Source organism: Corvus hawaiiensis, chromosome 1, assembly GCF_020740725.1.
Source record: "Corvus hawaiiensis isolate bCorHaw1 chromosome 1, bCorHaw1.pri.cur, whole genome shotgun sequence".
Taxonomy (NCBI): domain Eukaryota; kingdom Metazoa; phylum Chordata; class Aves; order Passeriformes; family Corvidae; genus Corvus; species Corvus hawaiiensis.
In genome coordinates, this window is record NC_063213.1 from 50,770,875 (window position 1) to 50,785,663 (window position 14,789).

A 14,789-nucleotide genomic window follows, 5' to 3' on the forward strand; every position below is an offset into this window, starting at 1 on the left:
TATGTATTGTTGACTGAGTATCAAAGGGTTTTGGATGCACAGTGTAATAATGACATTTTATAGTAATTTAGTGGGATACAGGCTGTTCTAAAATACTGAGATAATATAACTTGCTACATCTAGGTAAATGTTTTGTTTCTTTTTGCATGTGTATTATACATACTTTGATTAGTGGCTGAAAATAATGTTTACTTAGTCTCTGTTGTAATTCTTCATTTTTTCCTAATATATTGCTTCAACATTAACTTTATTCAAGAAAATTAAAGTTAGGGGTAGTGTGTTAAACCCTGACTCTTTTGCCTTTATTTGCCCTGAAGACTGCTTTCATTTGCCTCACCCTGCATTCACAATTTACTGGAAACATTCCAGCCTTTCGTCTCGACATTCTACTTCCTTTTCATTCATCACCTTGTGGAAATTGCCTGTCCTCCAGGTATCTTCCAGACTGACTGGAAGCAGAGTATTTCTTTTGTCACTTGGAAGGAATTATTTTTCATGTTAATGCTGGCAGTCATGCTTCCCATCAGTCTTTCAATTCTAAACAAGCCCAAGTTTCTGATACTCGCTTTCAGAGAGTACAAAGCTTAGAAGTCACTAACAACAGAAAAATGTGAGGACAGGCAATGAAGCTGTTACTTAATTGTTCAGTAATTGTTTTCCTTAGAAATGTTGGCACAAATTCCATGTCATACCCTTTATGCTTGATACTTGAAGCTATTAGATGCTGAAGATGAAGGACTATCTGAAATAAAGAGCTGCTTAAGTGATTGGACTGGCTTCAACCTTTTTGCTTCTGATAGGAAGCAGGAGGGTGTTCTTAGTATATGACACACAGCTGATACTTTGGAGATTCTACCTGGAATGTAGTGGGTATACTCATAAGAAATGCAGCCTCTGTGTGCATAAGAACACATCTCAAGAGACGACTGCTACTGTTGGTCATACAACTCTTTCTTGATGTGTCTATCTTTTGGCAAATTGCATGTTTATGTGCTGTTTCTTGAAACCACCTTCCCTCCCTGCCCCCCAAACAACCCAGTATTTTTTCTACCGTGTTTGCTCATGATTTGCAAATACAGTAGACCTGGCAGATACATTAAAAGCTCTTGCCCTAAATGCCTCACTCAAAAGACAACTATATTTGCAGTTCCTATGCTCCTCTGAATAGTTTTTTTCTCACATATGCATTCCATCAGTCTTCTTTTTTGTATCCCTGCTCTTTCAAGAACAAGCCACCAAAGTTGTTAGAAGCAACCAAGGCCATGGTTTCTTGTCCCCAGTTCCCTTTGCTTTGGCTAAATTCTGGTCATTTAAATGCTCTGTGCTTTGGCCCCTTGGGAAGTATAACACTTTGCTAAAATCTCTCAACTCATATTGTTTCCTAATTATTTATGTTTCAATGGTGTCTAGCTGTCCAAGTCAAGGATTAAGACCTTATTGTTCTGGGAACTGTACAAACAAATAAAAAAAGACAGATAATCGTTGTCCTGAAAGACCTAGTCAAGCTACTGTAGGACAGATTTTTGTAGGAATGGATGCAGCTTATGATGCTTCCTAAATATTAACATATCCGTGATCAATTCCCACAACCTGATGAAGGTAAGTATCATTGTACAGATGAAGAAAGAAGAGAAAATAATTTTGTTACTCATGTTGCAAGTCATTCACAAAGCTGGGAGTCAGCCGACTCCACATGGGATCATGATCCTATGCCTGTGTATTTTATACAGTTGTGACCTTTATGCAACAACAGTGTGGAGAAAAACAGCAGTCAAACATGCATTCCTTGGAAACAAACTGTCCATCTGAATTAGTGCTTCGAGTAACACAGGCTTTTCAGTTACACTGTGGGTAATGTGCAATACTGCTTTTAAACTCCATCTCTATTTAAATGCACCATCTGATGTGATAGGTTTAATGTGTTTACTTCCAGATGTGTTCGTGAATGTAAGATCTCTAAATATATTGACCGCAAACTTGCAAAATTCTGGGGTTTTCCTTGGGATTTTAGGTAAAAGGACATATAAATTTGTTAAGGGGATAAATGTTATGTTGCAGCACTACTCTTAGTTCTAGTATGTCCTAATTTGTGAGTTCTTATTTCCTGCACAATGTAATGAACCACGGTAAATATTAGTAATGGACAAGTTAAAAATTTTAAAATCAAAAATGCAAATCTCTAATAACTAGTAAAACCTCTGGAAAGGTTGTTAAAAAATGGTGGAATCCATGATTTACTTCAATTCTAAACTACCTGGGATAAAATCAGCCAGTTGAATTTTTTTATTATTATTTTTATTTTGTTATGTTAATAACAAATTCCTGATCTTTGAAAATGCATACTTCTTTTCTATTCTTACAAATCCCAAGGAAATTCGGGAAAGTTTAAGTGTTAATTGAAAATCCACCCTTTCCAAAGATAGCAAATAAGGGATAGACTTCTTAGACTAGACTTGTTCATTTTTGCTTAAGGTAGTTTCATGTTTCTGTTCCGCTTCTTAATTTAAATAGGAGCAAATGTGAAGTATGATCCTGCAAGCCTGGGAAGAGGTGGGTGGGGGAAAGATTTCACTTTCCAGAAGTCAAGTGTTCCCTGGAGCATACCTTTTAAAAGAATTAGAGTATCAGGAAGTCAGGTAGACTACCATTTTCCTTTAATCAGAGTAGGCTGAGACTGATTTCTGTAATACTTGTTTTTGACATACTGTGAAATGCACAAAGATCTCAAAGTTTTTTGTCTTTAACACAAAGCATCTTGTGTCATATCATGTGTTTGTACAAAGTAACACAACCACAATATATAAAGGCTGAAATACCCAAACTTAACAAAGCATTGAACACTTGAAATGTTTCTGCTAAAGCAAGAAAGGTAGCAGGAACATTTAAAAAGCTTTACCTTTCATGATCTGGAAGAGAAACAACCAAAAACTGAAGCAGAAGAGGAGTGGTAGGTAGAAGATTGTGACCAGGTTCTATGTTAAATAGTTGTCAGCACGAATCCGGGGAATTCTAGAGAGTTGCTCACCAATGCCACCAGTCCAGGGAAGCTGAGAACCTTGTGAAAGGAATAGCTACAAACAGCTGAAAAAAGAGCAGGACATGTTAGAATGCTATTCTTTAGGAATCCTTCATATGTGGGTGGCATGGCAAAGTCTGATCACTAATTCAAAATTGAGGGATAGCTTTACAAGAATCTTACTAAAAAAAAAAAAAAAAAGTGATACACTTTTGGGGTTTTTTTTCTGCTTGCTGATCATTTATACATTATCTTAAAATTTTCCTCAAGATGTGCTGTACCTGTGGAAATTTACTGCAAGAGTGACACACTTTTTTTTTTTTTTTGGGGGGGGGGGGGTGTTTGTATTGCATATATAGTCAGTTTAATCATCTGTTGATAGTAGAGTTTTTGCAGATTATAGAAGTTTATATTTAGCTAATCAGAACAATGGAGCTGAACTAAAAGAAAAAATAGAAATAGGAAGCAGCAATACTCATCGAAGGAGAATAAGCTTCAGCATGTTTAGAGACATTTCTCTGATTCATGTCTATAACCTTACAAATATCCGCACAGATCAGCTGATACTAGGATTCTTTCTAATCTGTGTAGAAAATATGTAGAGATTAGTACTTTTTGAGACTACACTAAATTAGTGCATCTGTTCATAGCCAACATTAACCACTCTTTGAATATTAGCCATTACAGCATCTGCCTGCATAGGAGAGAATGACTATATATAAACAGAGTAATGACAAGATACAAAACAATAGTGTGTCAGAGAGAATCATGCACATACTTTGATGCTGAATTCTGGGAGGCAGATGTTCTTCCACTCCCCCAAAAAATCATTACAAGACGTCCATAGTTTGGGTTGAGATAGGGAGAAGAGATAGTCTGCAAAGTGTCCAACCTGGTCATTAATAGAAGAAAAGGAAATCCTAGAACGGTTCTCCTCTAACAAACCCCTGCAAATGTTCAGGGAAGATTTTGCCAGAGTAAAAAAGGAAGTTGGCTATTGTTAGGGCCACTGTAAAAGTATTTGCTCAAAGTATTGTCTTTTCTGTATGTAAATAATAGGGAGTGTATTCCATGTGGATTTTGTAAACTTCTAAAGTACGTTTTGAAAGGGCACAACATTACTGGGATTCTTCTTCAAACATGTGAAGCATTTTAGTATCCTCTGTAGCAGGGAAGCGGAGTCAGCTGTAGCAGTTTAGCAATATTTTGGCATAAGTCAGGCAAAGTCCTTCGAGGCAAAATGTCTAGACTGATTTGGGGATTTTCCTGTGGCTTCGTTCTTTGTTAAAAACATCAATGTCTGTCAAATTATTATTGCCAGGAGCACCAAGCGATTAGATGAACAGTAGCAGACAAATTGTTTACTAAAACCTTGGTGACTTTGGAGGAAAGGGTCAGATTCAGAAAAAGGACTGAAGGGTCAAGATGTTAGTGAGATAAAATTTGGGCATTTAATTCTAGTGCTGGAATCCTGAAAAAAAACACTGCTCATCCCCTTGCCAAGACTAAAGATATCTGAATCTTCAAGGCACCTCAACCTTTATTTTTAACATTCACAAAACACGAAACTTTGTGTATGTCAAGGCATGTAAGTTGTCACCCAGTTTGACCAAAGTAATATTTTACTTCCTGTAAGAATTCACTTGGAGATAATTTTTTTTTGTCTGATTCTATTCCATCACGAATTAGTGATATGGGTCAGGGCTGTTCATTTTTGTAGTGTAAAAGCATCACCATTGTTTTAAACGTATGACAAAAAGTGTGTAAGATATGTAGGTTTTATCATGAGTTGTACTGGGTTGTTTCTTGGCCTCTGTCTTTTTAAGAAAAGCGTCAGAAATCTTCCATTAAGTGTATTGTGTTGTAAGGATGATCGTTTAACCTCATTCTTATTCAAATGGATTTTGCAGTTTCTGTATGCTCTATGTGTGTATATGGAGGTCCACTTCCTTTGCTACATCCCCCGCTCTGATCACCCACTTTACTTTTGTAGTTTATAGTTCTATGTTCAGGTCTTATAAATATATGCCATGTACATTGTTGTTGTATTTGTCCTAATTCTGCATTTGAGTTTGTGTCTATAGGCTTTCTTCCTTCTCATTAAAGGTATTCTGAAATACTGAATCAAGAAGTGATTTGTGAATTAGGCAAGAGCTGGCTAGACTGATAGTAATCTTGTAGTACGATTTGTACGAGGACAGTACTACAACCCAACGTTCTTCTTTGTATGGAGTCCTAAAGGCAGCATTCTTCCATCTGCCTATGAAATATAACTAGTAATTACAGTTTTAGTGTAACTACCTACTTGGTTGGTCCAAGTAGGCTGGATACTCAACTGAATATTTTTTTGATATTCCTACCCCTAATTTTAATTAGCTGTGTAGTACTAGTATGAAGATGGCAAATATCTGTGAATTTTTCAATGTACAATCTAAGCATATGAAATAATCTATCAGGAGGAAGCCTTTCTGATTTGTTCATGGGTCATTTGGATTTTAGATATGATTGTTTGACAAGGAAATCTGTGTAGCTCCTAAATGTTAAAAGAAAATCTATTTCTTCTTACATGAGAAGTTTTGTGTTATTAACAGCACCCCTTCATTGTTGTGGTCCATTTCAGCTTGGATTGTATGACTTTAGTCACATTTAAAAAAAAAAAAAATATTTGGAACTTTAGTAGAACCTGAGTTCTGTTCCATTTAATGCATGCTGAAAACTGATAATATTTTTCTTGTTTGGATGCAAAATTGCTACAGTGCTAATTTTTGAATAATGCAGTTTTGCAGGGGATTTTGTTCTGCATTCTGCATCTTTCTCCATTCACTGTCAGGCTGATGCACACAGACTATTGCTTAAATACAGGGTTGTCAACCTCACTTAAATGAATATCCTTATTTGTACAGTCTACAGGTTGTAGCTCTGAGATATCTTCCAAAGAGATCTCAGTTATTTCATCTGGCATCTTTTTACCCTCACAACTTTGCCCTGAGATTTAGAGGAATAAATAATTTTTTCCTATCCTTAAAGCCTACCCAGTTCTACAGAATACTTTTCAGGGTAAATATGCTAAAAGAAATTTTGTCAGTAATGCCTTCTTTTATTCAAAAACTGAAGCTAGTTTGGTGGTCTGGAGAAAACTGTGCTAGTTTAGATAGCTCTGTACTTGATTAGTTCTTTGGTGCAATGGTAGAGCCAGGATATTGTCTGAATCCCCACCTTGCCCTAATTAATTTCTGCCACAAGAATGTTTGGAGAGATTCTAATGCCTTGCACAAGAAAAAAAGTTTTTTTGCTAATGGGATAATTACTTCCATTTTGTCACTCCTCATCCTGTAGGATCTCAAAGAACTTTGCAAATTCACATATTAGCTCTTGGAACTGTTTGCTGCAGTGGTGCAAAGCTTCCACTCCGTGGGTGAAATTTAGCATCTCTATGGCTGTGAAAAGGTATTTTGTCAGATATAATTTGGAAGGCATATGTTAAGGAGACACAATGCAAATATTCAAGTTGGAAGTTAGATTGGATTATGAGAATATTGTTGTGTTACTTGATTTACCCTGGTAAGTGTCCTGTATCCATGAGAATCACCTGTTTGGCACAGGCTCAGAAAATGCTGAATACTGAGTGAGGATCTTGGTATCCCGCATATGGGAGACCACTCACCTAAATTGTCATCTGTTGCTTGTTCTGAGATAGCAACAAAGAAGACAAGGTAGTGAAGCTAGAGGTTTTAATCTCCTAGTTATTGACAATTTGGTGTATTGAAAGGCAAGGAAAAGGACCATTTATGATTTTGCATAATTCAAGAGGTGATTTTTCTGAAGTAAATTGTTCAAAAATATTTTAAATTTTAAAAATGCATTTTAGATTGGCCTGAATTTGGCTTACCTCTGCTTCCGACCTCGATTAAATTATCTGTTGGTTTCTTAATTTTGAACGTGATATATTTAGAAATCTCTTTATTGGGAGAATGTGAACAATTATTTCTTCAAATTTTCTTAGAATAACCTAAAAATCTGTATTTTTCTGCATTAGGGCAAGATTTTTCTTGTCTTTGTCTAGTCCAAATAATTCTTTCCCAAGTATTTTTCCAATTTGCAAGGTAATTTAAAAGGTGTAAACAATGAGCCTTAACACAGTGTTTTGAGTACTACTCTTGTCACATAGAATATTACTATTTTCTTATTTCTTCATGTTGTAACTGAAATATGGGTATTTTGTGTACTTGGAAGCAGCACGAGTACCAAAATATTCCAATGTATAATCAGGAAGTGTTCAGGGGTCTAACTGTCAGGAAATCATGGCATGTACAGAAAAGGCACTTGCAGTTACTGCACTGAAAGGTGTTGGGATATAGATACAAATCTGTGTGAAACCAGGCTTGGTTAATTCTGTTAGAGACTAAATTGCTGTATCTTTGTTCTCTTCACTACTACTGCATCTGGATGTATGTCATAGCAGTTTTGATAATTAACTACAGTAAAAATAACTTCAGAGATGAGATTATCTGGTTTTATGTTGATCTCAGTGTTTCCTAATTCACGTTTCCTCGATCTGTTTGCTGCTTCTGCTGTCTCTCATTTAGCTGTGGTATATTGATGTAGGCTGAGTGCTTGCTGCAAATCCACTGTTGGATTCAGCACTTTCTTGGTTTCCATGGTAATGAGCATGGCAAAAAAACCCCCTTATAAAATAGGATAAAAATAGACCAATTCAGGTGCAGTGAAAGCTTGTGTCTGCTTCTTTTCTTAATTCAGTTAAATGTTCCTGATGATGAATGTTCATGATGTCCTCTGGCACTTCAGCACTGGAAACTTCATTTGCAAGGATCTGGAAAAATCCTAAAGCTCTGCTATTGTTGATTAGTTACGCATTTTAAATGCAAGTGTTCTGATATTGTTACTGAATGGATTTACATGGGAGAATAAAATGGATATGCTGGTGGCAGTGGAAAAAGTGCTAAAGGTCACACAGTCAAGGGTTACAGAAGTGTGAATGCTGGCTCAGCACAGGCTTTAAAGGTACCTGTGTAAAGGAGCAAATCTGAAGATTTTCTTTTAGTTAATGCATAAAGAATATTAATTTGTGTCCTTATAAACTAAGGAATTATGAAAAGATAAGAAAGTGACAGTGCTGTATTGAACCTTTTTTTTTCATCTGTGCTGGTTCTGTTGTATGGTTACCAGTTCCCATATAAAGATCCAGTAAATTAGTGTTCAAAGTATTGTATTCAAAACTAGTGAGCATATGGACTCTTAGTAAATACCAGGGAGACAGAGGCTGCATAGCTGCTTTTTTCTCTAACCTCTTACTCTATGTTTACATATAAGGAACAACAATGTACCTTGCATTTTAGGAAGTAGTAGTATTTTTCAAAATGTTTTCAAACTAATTTGGAGGGAAGAGGAGGAAGATTTTGTGTAATGCTAAAATCTGTATCTCATTCCACTCATAGCATTTTATTCAAACTTTATTCATTCTTGGAAAACAAACAAAAAAACACCCACAAAAAAGTCTTCCCAAAGCTACCTATTAGAATGCCTTTGAATATTCAACACTACAAAAGGATTTTTAAGTAACATATTTCCTTCTGTGTCATTTAAAGAGCTAAACTATTATGTTTTCTTTCTTTTGTGGATATGTTTTGTGCCAGTATTTCCAGCTGTTTCCATCATTTCAAATCTGTGGTGTGAAACTAAAACTATGTCTATTGTTTCACAAAGCTGTGTGTGCATGTCAAGTTCAGTTAACTGTACACTGTCAAACTTATGTTAAAAAGGCTTTCAGTCATAAAGGGGCTTTAGAAAGAGTAAGAGTTTTAAACAGATTTTTGTATTGTAAATTGAATCTAGATGTACACTGAATTACATACAGAAGATTTAGGATGAGAGTGGTTGTATACCTGGGTGAGTATGAATTTTCTTCACAGATATTCTGGAATTTTTGTAGAATCAGAGAGTGTCCTGAGTTGGAAGGGACCATAAGGATCACTGAATCCAGCTCCTGGCCCTGTGCAGGATATTCCCAGTAGTCCCACCATGTGCTTGAGAGCATTGTCCAAATGCTTCTTGAACTCTGCCAGGCTTGGGGAGCCTGCTCCTTCCCTCTGGATGAAGAACTATTTCCTAGTATCCAACCTAAATCTCCCCTGACTCAGCTTCAGGCCATTCCCTTTGGTCCTGTCACTGGTCACCAAAGAGAAGAGATCGGTGTCTGCCCCTCCACTTCCTTGTGGAAGGAAGTTTTAACTGTGATGAGGTCTCCCCACTCCTCGTAGGCTTCCCCTCAAGGTCCTTCACCATCTTTGTTGCCCTCCTTTGGACACTCTCTAAGAGTTTAATGTCTTTTTTATATTGAGGTGCCCTAACACTGTACACAGGACTCATGGTGAGGCCGCCCCAGTGCAGAGCAGAGCAAGACACTTCCCTCCCTCAACTGGCTGGTGATACCGTGCCTGATGCAGGACGTTTTTTTATAGGAGCTCTCTGCTAATGCTTAATTTGCTAACTGAATTTCTTAGAGCAGTATAGAAGCTTTTGAATTCTGCTCTTTGAATATGGATTTAAAATTTCACATGTGAAACTGTTTAGCATGTAGATTGTATATAAACAGCTGGCATTGTACTACTACTTCATTTCATTGTTCTCCTCTGACATCAGTGTATCAGACTTGGAGAACAGTACACTCTGAATATATGTTTAGGTTGAAACAATTACAGATAATTAGAGTGGTAAATGTCATGATATACAAGTGTTAGTGAAATATGTTTTTAATTATTACTTTGCTTTGTGTCATATTTCATCCCTTGAAGCAAGCAATACCCTCAAGATGCCTTAGCCCATTTATGGAACTTCTCCACTCCCTACTAATTATCTGTGATTAATACTTTGCTAAAAAGTTGGAATTGCTTTGTTTTGTCTTAGTTGCATTCATTACCCATATATTAAAAAACGTAACAATTTTATTGCCGAGTAAATTCTTTCACAGCCAAATTTATTTCTGAAATTTTCTCTTCCATTCTGAAGCAAAAATAAAAATACATGGGTTTTTTTAATTTGTATGTTACTCACATTAGTGAAAAATAGTTCGTGTTCTACCAGAAAATTTTCCTTAAAAACAAAATGAAAAAGGAAACATTTTGGTAATAAATATTTGGAATTGACTAGGCCATTTCTGGTTTTACTGGCACTTTATCTCTGGATAGCTTTACTTGGAAGATCACTGCATTTTTATGTATTTCGGAGCTAGAGTTCCCTCTTCCTTTATCTTTTCTGTTGACCTTTTTTCTATCCTATTTATTTAAATTTCTGCTTAATTAAAAAATGTTCCAAAGTGGTTTTATTGAAACCCCCTTCTTTTTAAGTTACTCTATGTTCTTGTGTCCATTTTGTTTTGTAACTCAGCTAAAAGTCTGTAAAGAACAATAATATTTAAAGTACTTTTTAAAGTTGGCTGACAAATTAAATGATAGAAATTACTGATTTAAAGAATATAAAAGTCATGGCTATCTTTTTTCTAAGATGTCTGTGTGTATGAGTATTGCAATTCAGATGTGTAATGTTGATGAATTCCTTGAATTTCACTGATATGTTATAAAACAAGAATAGAACCAAAAAATTTTCTTCATCTGTTTTAATAAACTTCTTGAGGAACTTAATAAAAAGAAAGGCAGGTTGTGTTGCAGTACTCTCTTTTGGTTCTTTAACCCGCTTAATTTTTTACATGCTTGGCAATTTTGGTTTCTTGAGTCCTGGAGGGGCTGGAAATGCCTGAGCACAGTATCTTTGAAACATGGACCCAGGGTTAAATTTTACACAGTGGAAGTGTTCGTAAAGGAAAGCTTATGTATTGCAGAGCTAATTGTCATTCTTTAAGGACCTTACTGGCATCTTGTTTGCGGTTGATTGAGCTGATAGCAACCTAAGTGCATTAATAAGATGTTTCACAGAAGCTTTTACCAAAGACTCTTGAAGGAATCTTACAGATGTGGGATAAGAGAAAGGATTTACCAGAGTAGATTATTTGTTAGAAGATAAGAAACAAGGTCAAGTGCATGACCAGTTTTCATTGCAGTAAATCACCAGTGGAGTTTCTTGATGGTCTGTACTGTGCAGTTATTTTGTTCATAAATAATTTGGAACAGGAAGTGGAGGTACCCTTTTTTTTTCTGTGTAGTGGAGATGAGGGCTAACTGAGAAGGTTTGTAGAAGGATATTATGATAAAATTCATAGGTAAGTGTAGGTAAATGGAGGGCAAAAGCGTTGATCAAAGTTTTGAAGTAGTTTTCACACATGAAATGACTGAATAAATACTGATCTCTTTATCTGTGGAAAGATGTGAGAAGAGATGTGGTAGAGCATTTTGAAGGGTTGAGAAGGTGGTTTTTCTGTCAGAATAACAGAGCATGTGATGAAAAAAGTGATGAATGAGATACTCCCTACTGCAGTTGCTAAAAAAATACTGCTATTCAAAAAATAATTGGGTGAATTCAGGATTCCTGTAATTCACTGAGTACTGTTAAGGCAGTCGCTTCTGGTTCAGTGTGTCCCTCAGGGACTTTTTATTAAAGTGATTTCTGAAGCCAGAATAATAGCTTTATATGAGGCCAAGGGAGCATTCTGGGAAGGTAAGAACATATTATTGCCTTGTTCTTTCTTACTTACTGTTGACAAGTCACTCTGAAATAGAGACTGGGTACGGTGCTAGCCAGCCTCTGATCTTCTCAAATACCTCCTTTTTTTATGAAGATGCTATCTTAAGTTACCCTTCCTGTTTCTGTATGGACTGATAATTTAGCAATATGAAAATAGTAGAACTTTCTTATCTTAGTCAGGCTAATTCATCTTGAGCTAGTCCTGACTGATAAGCTCCCAGTTCCTGCTTTTCTACCTATGTTTTGGCTCAGGATATTCTGCTCCATACTCAGTTGTTCATTATTGAGATTCTTATAATCGCTATCAATAGGAAGCCAAACTGCTTGGGAAGGGTGTGTTGAGAGAATAATATCTTTTCTAGATGCCTAAAAGGTAGACAAACTTTTGTTTGTTGGGGTTTTTTTAATCTGTAAGGATCATGGAGCAGCATGAGACTGCTATTTTTTGTGCAGATAACTGGAGAAAAAGATAGAGGGAGTCACGTAAGGAATACAGAGGTTACTACCATCCCTTTTTTGATGCTGCAATAACCAAAACAGGCCCAGCATTTGAAGAGTCATGCTTCTACATCTATTGATTTGTTCCCATACTCTAAAGGTTTGTCACTGAAATGTTAGTGGTGTCTTCTGGTGAGGCCTCTCTTGACTACGTCAAGAATTTTTTTATACATGTAACTTCTCATTCGTTTAGTTAACAATGTAAAGGTTTATAAAGATCCTGAGGCTTAGCAGCACCTAACTGATTTCACCTGTGCTTATAAAGTGTTTGTTTACTTCTATAACATTTTGCTGAATAGCCACAATTTGGCATAAGCTTCTTGGAGCGGTTTTATTTCTGATCTATCCTAAACCTATGTGCCTAATACAGATGTATTACTGTGGATAGGACTGTTGAGATGTAAGGTTTAATTAATGAAAGAAAATGTGTTATTGCTTAGAAGTATCTAAGACTAATTGAGGATTTTTTTGGTTTTTAATTACTACAGTGTACTGACTATGACCTGGATTATGGAACTGAATGTTTGCATCTGGTTCTGAAATACTGTAAAACAAATGCCAAACTTGTTGAAGGAACAGCTGACCTCTGGAAGGTAAAGACAATAATAATATCTAGTTCTATATATATAATTTAAAATTAATAAAATTTGCATATTACCATAAAAATTCAGATGTGTTTTCAACTGTAATTTAGGCTTTTCTATTTCGTATTTCAGAATTGGTTTTGTCTGAGCTCTTTTTAGAGCTCACTATTGTAGAGCATCTTGGACAGTTTTTACTTGAGATAATCAATGAAGACAGTATTTTCCTGTAAATAGGAAAAACATCTAAGTACTTGAATAACCTAAGAATCTGTAAAACTATAACTCTGTAATCCCCCAAACTAAGAATGTTCTTTTATGGTATGCGCTTTCTTCTGCTATTTCCGTATCTTTTGTCTATTTTCCTCTACTTTTCCTATGAGGACATTGCTTTTTTTCTGATGCCAAATACCTGGCTATCAACAGTTTGATTTTTAGAGTAGTTCATTACATTCAGTAGCACTGTAATATTTAAGACGTTTTCAAATAATACTTTAAATTTTTTTAAACATCATTTACCTTGTCTGGTAATCTGGTAGGTTCCTGATGACTGACAAAGCATCTGTGTGTACAGGTGCCAAAGTATATGTCCCTTCTACTCCAAAGTATCACATTTCATTGTTTTGGATGGTGGGACATTATTCTTTCTTAGTGGCTGTTGTGTCAAGCAATTTTAAAGTATATTTTATTTTATTTTATTTTATTTTATTTTATTTTATTCATTACCACACTGAAAGATCTGGAAGCAGCTCAAATCACTGCATCTGTCTTTGACAGTAAATTTCCTCCAATGAGACATTATTTTTAAAAGTATAACCATAAATCTTACACAGAAAGGTAATTTCCTGAATCTGCAGTGCACATTTCCTGTGCAATTTAACAGGAAAATTTACTTGTGCATTGGTTCCATACAGAACTTCTTTTGATATCCTGTTGGGGACATGCAGTCTTTCTGAAACTGTATATGGTCTGTTTTCCTATTCAGTCTTCTAAGGGACAGATTATGTCATGCATATTTACATTACGTAATTTTTTGGATGGTTTCATTGTTTGCATTGCAAAGCATGATAGTTACATGAAGGGTAGCAAAATACACCAATAATGCTCATTTTTCTCATTATAATGTTCATCTGGTTCTTTGCTATCTGTAGATGCTACTGATGCCCAGCAGATAAATGTAGCTTAGAATGACAGAATAATTAAGTCTGAATGAAATAGATAGATGTCATCTGGTCCTACACCTTGCTGAAAGTGGGACCAGGTTAGTTAGATTAGGCAGTGCAGGGCCTTGTACAGCTAAGTTTTGAGTATCTCCAAGAATGGAGATTCTCCAAGAATGGAGATTTCACAGCCTCTCTGGGGAAGACAATTCTAATGAATATCACCCTGTATGGGGACTTTTTTCATATTATTTCATCAACATTTCCCTTACTGCATCTTGCACTGGGGAAGGAAGAAAGGCCAACAGAAAGCTCTGCAAGAAAAGTCCAGTTTATTCTTTTCTATGGCCATGAATTAACCCTTCCCTATCTTCCATCTTCTGTTCTTTGGGCTGAACAAGCCAAGTTCTCTCACACCATCTTAGCAGACCTCTACTGGCTTCCTTCTGTTCCTCTTTGTGTTATACTGGGGAGCCCAAAACTAAAAACAATACTCTGGTGTGTTCTCTAAAGTGCCGAATAATCCCTGTATTACCCATAATGAGATCTACTTCCTTACTGATACAGCCCAGTTTGATTCCTTTTCTCCACTGCTCCAGACTACTGACTCATGCTCAGCTTGTCCAGAAGGTCCTTCTCTGTAAAGCTGTTTTCTATATTTCAGCATCAGTATGGACTGCTGCTACCCAGGGTCGTTTGTCCCAGATGCAGGATGCTGTATTTATGTTTGTTATAGACCACAAAGTTTCTCTCAGCTGCTTTCTCCAGCCTTTCAGGATCCTTCTAAATTATTGTTGGACCCTTGAGTATATTGAATGAATACTTGTTCATTTGTTGTCATCTACTGGTTTTCTGAGGGTATTTCCCCTTTCTCAGGTT

At 36.1% G+C, this 14,789-nt stretch overlaps 1 protein-coding gene across 3 annotated transcripts in view; it reads left to right on the plus strand.

Moving 5' to 3' along the window:
* The window catches only part of CRPPA (CDP-L-ribitol pyrophosphorylase A), a 110,959-nt gene that overhangs the window by 25,879 nt on the left and 70,291 nt on the right, over positions 1–14,789 (plus strand). For all 3 annotated transcript variants that reach the window (XM_048304310.1, XM_048304301.1, XM_048304319.1), the window contains exon 4: positions 12,658–12,762. In XM_048304310.1, coding sequence (XP_048160267.1) covers positions 12,658–12,762 — 105 coding nt within the window. The remainder of the gene's footprint in view (positions 1–12,657; positions 12,763–14,789) is intronic.